Source organism: Amblyomma mixtum, chromosome 7 (genome assembly GCF_055824585.1).
Source record: "Amblyomma mixtum isolate Tamu chromosome 7, ASM5582458v1, whole genome shotgun sequence".
NCBI lineage: Eukaryota > Metazoa > Arthropoda > Arachnida > Ixodida > Ixodidae > Amblyomma > Amblyomma mixtum.
This window is the reverse complement of record NC_143018.1, coordinates 14,762,328-14,768,965: the sequence shown is the minus strand read 5'-3', so window position 1 is coordinate 14,768,965 and position 6,638 is coordinate 14,762,328. Positions and strand designations below refer to the sequence as shown.

Sequence of the window (6,638 nt, the reverse complement as noted above, 5' to 3'; positions counted from 1 at the left end):
GTTGCGGGTTCGATCCTGGCTGCGGTGGTCGAATTTCGATGGAGGCGAAATTCTGTGTGTACTGTGCATGTTAAAGAACCCCAGATGGCCGAAATTTCCGGAGCCCTTCACTATGGCGTCCATCATAGCCTGGGTCGCTTTGGTACGTTAAACCCCGGAAATCAAACCTGTCTGTTGCAGTAATTTCACCTGCAGTTTTTTAGCAGTTATCTTCGAGATTTTTTTCCACGTTTCTTTGTGGATGTAACAGCGCTTAAGACGGGATGCAAAGTGAAGGAAACACACACTTGTGCTGACTAGCAACCAAATTAATTATTACGTGTGAGGAAAATTGGCGAGCAAAAATGACGAGAATAACCACACAGCTGGGAGGAATTATTGAATGTCATGATTAAGAAAAGTGCACAGATTCTTTCCGGAAGAGAGCTATCGACGGCCGGGCTACTGATGCATGTGTCATTAGTGTATATTGTAGGCCTCGGAAAACAGCCTCGAGGTGCCTTTTTATCTGGCGATGATAGCGGTCCTATGCAAAACCAGTTCTCGCACTCCACAGAGCGTATGCTTTGATGGTTTTTGCGTGACTTAAGCAAAGCCGAAAGTTGGGCAAGCTTGACAACATTCATGATGAAAAAATAGTGCAAAAGGAACACGAGGAATGGAAAGGGAATGTCTGCCGTGGCTGCGGGACGTAGATGGTTCAAAACCAACTTAAACCCACTGCAGAATATCACTGTAGTCCTGGGCAAGTATGAATTCATCTCAAGCTGTCTGACTTTGCAAAAAAAAAAAAAAAGTCTGTGAAAAATTATTTGCTGTCACACCATAGCTAACGCTCAAACATTTGTGTTACACACTAGCAAACATGCTGTGACTTTTAAGGTGAAAATCTTTATGTCCCATCAGCGCAAAAAGCCACAATATGTCAGGATCCATGGCATGAAATCCCTCAAAGGCGTCACCATGCTCTCGCATCATGTTAGCAGTAGACCACCAAAGACAGCGACGTCTACAACAAAGGAGAAAAAATATTTTTCCCGAAGGTGTGACAAATTGAACCAACAGACTGTGAGGCGAGCATGCAACCCTTAGGACACAAAACCGCATTACTTCTAGGCGAATAAATGTGAACCCGGTGTATGCATTTCCTTAAGACTGCATGTATGCTAATGAGTAGGTACGTCATTAGAAAGGAAGGAATTTTTAATGAACCTCACAACAGAGCTCAGGATGAGACAGTGCTTTCGCATTCAAAGCATGTAAGCAGTCTTAACAGGAATCTGAACTCGTATTTTTACGGCTGGAACTCGATCTACACGTTCAGAGCGTTCTTGGAAACTTCGAATTATTGCCTTGTGTGGCCGATTTCCCTAATTTAAATCGGATTAACGTCGGGCTCCCGCCCTTTTTTTTTTTAATTCCCCGCAAACGGTGGGAAGAGTCCACTAACCTTTCACCCAGTCCTGTGGCAGCTTGCCGCTCTGCCATCGGCGGAGTGATGCATGGCGATCGGCGAAAGCAAAGAGTCCACGCGTATTTTTATCTCTGAGGGCCTAATTTGCAGCTATGTAGTCTCTGACTAGACCTATTTATTCACGGAAACCTAAAAGAAACAAAATAAAAGTGAAAGCAAAGTCGCCACGGAGCTGGCTGAAAGGCACTCCATGCGTTGGTCGACTCCTCCCACCGTCTGCAAGGAATAAAAAAAAAAAGGCGGGAGCTGGATGTTAATCCAATTTAATTAGGGAAATCGGCTGCACAGGGCAATACAACGAAGTTTCTAAGAATGCTGGGAACGTGTAGATCGAGTTCCCGCGGCAAAAAGACGAGTTCAGATTCCTCTTCAGTGCACCTTTAAGTGCCCTCCATATTTTTTTTTTTCAACAAACAACGCGAGTGAAATCAACAGGCCCGTTTCTGAGAGGTTGAAGCATACCACAGCAAGGTTCTCCAAAGGGCTCTGCCATGGTTGTGCCGGCAGTCCACCGTACACTAATGTCTTTTTAAATGAACTGCAACTGAAAAACGCAGCAAGAGACAATCACTGTTATAAAAAAAATTGGCTCTGAGTAAAGGAAGGCGCAGCAGTTGTATCGCTCTCGGTGGGCATCGCAACTGTGCTGTGAGGGAAAGGTGTCATTTTTTTCTTAAAGGGACACTGAGGAGAAATTGAAGTTGGCTTGTATCGACAGAATACCCGCTCCTGATTACAAAAACGCCACTCAAACTGACAACAAAGCTCTTGTAACGTAGAAAACAGCAAGAACCAAAATACAGGTATCGCCGCCACAGGCCAAACTCGCAAGTACAAGCGTGATGACGTCATAGGACAAAGCAGTGTTGCTAGAACCAATGGTTCTAGGAACTCTAGGACCCGAGAAGCCACAAATCACTGAGGCGCAGCCAATGCATGCGCAAATCTCCTTGACGTTGCCAGACGGCGCCACGCGCCCGGCAGCTACGCGCGCGCCTGAAGCATCGGGACCAATCAGCGCCTGCTTGCCGGCGGCAGGCGAGCTCCCGGTATTCCGCTAACGGTAATAAGGTACACGGTATGCTAAAGGTGTCTATTTGCGAGAACTTCGTTGACGACTTCGAGAACAAGATCCATCGTAACGCTGGCAAAACGCCAGTGCAAATGTAAGCGAAGCGACTGTAGCGACGGCCGCAATAGCCGATAGATGCCTTCAACGTGCGGCCGGCGGTAGCTTTCTTTTCGGCTGCTGCTGGGCCGTATGCTGGATGCCAGAAATCATGGAGTCTGCGTTATGTCATGTCACGTCATGTTTCTCGTCACTTAGTCCTGTGTCGTCATAGGAGAATCCCAAGTTTGAATCAGAGCGGCGGGAAAAACTTTCTCAACTTCGAATCCAAATTTCTCGGAAATAAATGCATCTTTCGCTGCCGGCCAAGTGGCAACAAAGCCATGAAATGCCGAACTATCGGATTTTGCTATAAAAAAAATATTAATAGTGCTCTCCTCACTGTCCCTTTAAGGAGGGAGTGAAAGAAGGGAAAAAGGAGTCGTCGTAATGGAGGGCTCCGGAATTCGGAATAACTTCGACCACCTAGGGTTCAATATACACTGACATCGCGCAGCATAGGCCAGCATCTATTGAGTTTCGCCGAAGCGAAACATGGCAGGGCTTTGTTCCCACATCCTCATGCATCAGCTAGCCAAATCCCATAATTACTGCACTACCACAACACTGATGGTGATCTGGCGTCAACGATTGAGCGGGGTGGTTATGAGGAAAGGAAAGGCACTGTAACAGTCATATGGGCGGCGGACAGGACACCTTAACCGTACCGTGAGGGAAGTTTAAACTGAAGGTAAGGATAAAGGACCGAGAGGAAAAGAATCGCAGTAGTGAAACTCTGAAAGTCTATTGATCACAGTGGCCTGACAAACGGTGCGTTTCACAAACTTCAAAATGAGAGTGGTTAACACAACCACTGTGTGCAGTCGCTTGAAGCGAAGAATCAGTCTCAGGAGGCACTGGGCAAATCGACGACCAGCTTCAAGATGGCGGACATGAGACGTGCTTGCACCACAGAGTCTGCCATGCGTAGTCTCTGAGCCACAAACAAGCCGAAGTGTTCGAGGCCGTCTTCAGCGGCTGCAGGCACTGCACACAATGTTGGTGATGTTGTTGGTGCAGGCGAGTGTGAAGGGAGAGGCTCGGCGACGCCACTGGCGACCGCTTGTTGCGGCTCCTGAGATGGCAGCGTGCTCGTTTGCGTCTGCGCGTCATAGCAAGGACCAGTTTCGCTGATCAGGCAGAGCTCCGGACGGGAGGCCTCGGCAGGTGTCGATGGGCTCGTCACGGGATGTCCACGTTCCAGCGACTCGACGGCACCCTTGAACTCCTTGCGGCGCCTGCGGAAGACCATAATTTATTTAAGAATACTGTCAATACCGTCAAACTTTCAATACAATAACACTAACACGCAAAAGTTCAGTATCGATCTAGACGGACGAAATCAGGAAGTGTAAGCAGAAAAAGAGAGGGAATGTGCCTTTTCGCTTGCCCTCAGATCCCGGCAATGCAAGCAACGCGAGTGGTCACCGGATGTGCACTAAATTTGGAAAGTGTACTAGACTTTATGGAGATGTGTAGCTGCACTGGCACCCAGTGCCAGCACATAGTGGAATCTGCGGCTCCAAGGAAGTAGTAGCTATGGCTTCTCTTTAGCGCCAGAGCTACCTCGCTTGTCAGGTGATCGCTGCAGAAAAATATTTCTGCAATGCCTTGTTTATGACTTACGTCAGTCAAAATCGTTGCCCAATGGCGGTGCTCCAGAAAAAAATGGCTGAGGCTTAGCTTAGGTTAAGCCTAGTCAGATGCGAAGCATATTGTCGCCGAGTTGCATATTGAGCACACCGCTTGGCTAGACGTTCTTCACGCTCTTCATCAGTCTCTGTAGCACGCCGCAACTTTTGCTTCTCATTCCAACAAGCAGCCCTGTCTCCAGTAGGCATCTCTATCCCGTGTACGCCTAGCAGAGGCAGGCGCACCCCCTTGTATACCGCCGCTCCAGCATCACGTGTTCACTACAGCGCACCTAGCGGCAGAAGCAGGAAACACATTGGTCGCGACGCCTCGCGCGACGGCGCGAGCTGGGCCCCCGTTTCTCATCTGCTGTGACGTCACGCACCACGTGGTCATCCTTGGTCACGACGCCTCGCGCGACAGCGCGAGTTGGGCCCCCATTTTTCATCTGCTGTGACGTCACGCATCACGTGGTATGACATGGACGTCACGAAAGGTCAATGGTAACGACACCGCCGCGCTCGAGGAGCTGGGTTGGGCTATTTTAGTATGCTTCGCATAAAAATCAGCGGGGCTGAAAACTGCACTGCATACTACCATCGCTATGAATTCGCATTCTTGCTTTGCTGTTATGTCAAGGCCATGCGCCCAGGATCTGTGTGCTCTACAGCGCCTGCAATGCCCGAACACAGAGGGCTTGTATGGCAACGGACGATATTGTCATATCTTTGCACCAGAGCAAACAACATCGTTTCCATTCAGAGCCTCTTTGCGTAAGGTGGTGCACTCGCACAGACATTGTAATGCAGCTTCAGGGAGTGCAGCACAGCAAAAACACAAGTCTAGTACTGCTGTTGTGTCATCTCTCAGGCAAACATACTAGATTTCCAGTGGTCCCCTCAGCCCGTGAAAGTTGCGAATAGCATAGAGATATCCGTCAGTGTGTCTGCTGCTTTATCGGACACTCATTACCATACCATTACAGCGGTGCAATAAAGCAGTCTACCTTACACTGTCGGAGCTTGTAAATCTCACCTTAGCCCCGGAAATGGTTTATTCCTATTGAAACACGATGTAGGAGCTGTGAAAACAACATTACGTAAATACGCTGCACTTCAGAATAGTGGTTTTCTTGTAGTGTCCAACGTACACTCACTTGTAAAATAGTGCCCTGGCCCATGTTATGCTCCGTTCCAGTGATGCCAGCGTTGCCTCATCTTCATGCTCAGAGTCCACAGCAGGCTCTTCTTCATCGCCAGAAACCATACTGCAAATGCGTCAGCATCAGTCATCATGCAGGCAGTTGTGAATGAACATCTTATCTTAATCATCATTGCATATCAGTGAGGCTGTGTCCACAGGGAAGGTGTATTATACTCATGGGAAACAGAACCTGCATTTCATGGGCACTGTGCATTCAGAAAAAAAAAAAAATAATGCTACAGTATGATGTTTCAAAAATGCAGTCAGAGCCACCTGTAACAAATGGGCTCCGGTTTTGCTGGAAAAATTCCAAATGTTTTTTTTTTTGCTTGGATAGGTGGTAATAAGCTGAACTTAGGTGTAATGACGTAGATTAGCACATGGTAAACACACAAAAATCAGGCTTGTTATTCAAGCTGCACATTTTACACTAAGCTGCAACAAAACAGACAGAATAGAAGTTAATTTCTTCCTGCAGGATTTTCCTGCAGAAAAAACAACCACATGCCACCAGTGGGATCTGAAACCACGATCCTCGTGGGTTTGGATCTTACTGGTGGCATGAGGTTGTTTTCTCTTCTGCTTCACTAAACTCCCATTGATAAAAACTACAAAAAAAGACACCCCCCCCTATGCTCCTCGGTTTCAGTGACTATTGGCTTCCGAAATTTAAAATTCTTCTTGCTACTTTTTTAGTTTTGGCTTCAGTTTCAGCAACGGAACGATGACTGTGATGTGTAAGGAGTGTTTAGGTCAAGTGAGGCATGAAACTGAAATATAATCGCTGATACGTAGCTATTAAGGCCAATTAATTGTGGTCAATTAAGACCACAGAAGCTTACTTAAGCTAGACTGCTTCAAGAACTGGAATAGCAAAAAACAATGCATCAGAGGTTATACTAGTTTTTTGCATGCCTCATGTGACCTAAACACTCCTTATAACTCACAGCCATCATTCCATTGCTGAAAGCGAAACCAAAACAGCATGACAGAACAACTTCAATGTTATATTATTTAGCCATCATAGGCAAATACCATGTGATGGTTCAGGTATCCTAATGTCTTATGCATGAGGTCCTCCGTGAGGTCCTCCATGAGGTCCTCCATGAGGTCCTCATTCAAACCATATCAAATCTAAGTTTAAGAGAAGGTAGATCTACA

General features: G+C 47.1%; 1 protein-coding gene across 1 annotated transcript in view; it reads right to left on the bottom strand.

Moving 5' to 3' along the window:
• Positions 1 to 1,185: 1,185 nt before the first annotated feature.
• LOC149335081 (uncharacterized) overlaps positions 1,186 to 6,638 on the bottom strand; it is a 19,214-nt gene continuing 13,761 nt past the window's right edge. Inside the window, exons 5-6 of the mRNA XM_089551761.1 lie at positions 5,431 to 5,541; positions 1,186 to 3,880 (exon numbers count right to left, since the gene is read on the bottom strand). Of these exons, the coding sequence (XP_089407887.1) occupies positions 3,490 to 3,880; positions 5,431 to 5,541 (502 nt within the window). The 3' untranslated portion in view covers positions 1,186 to 3,489. The remainder of the gene's footprint in view (positions 3,881 to 5,430; positions 5,542 to 6,638) is intronic.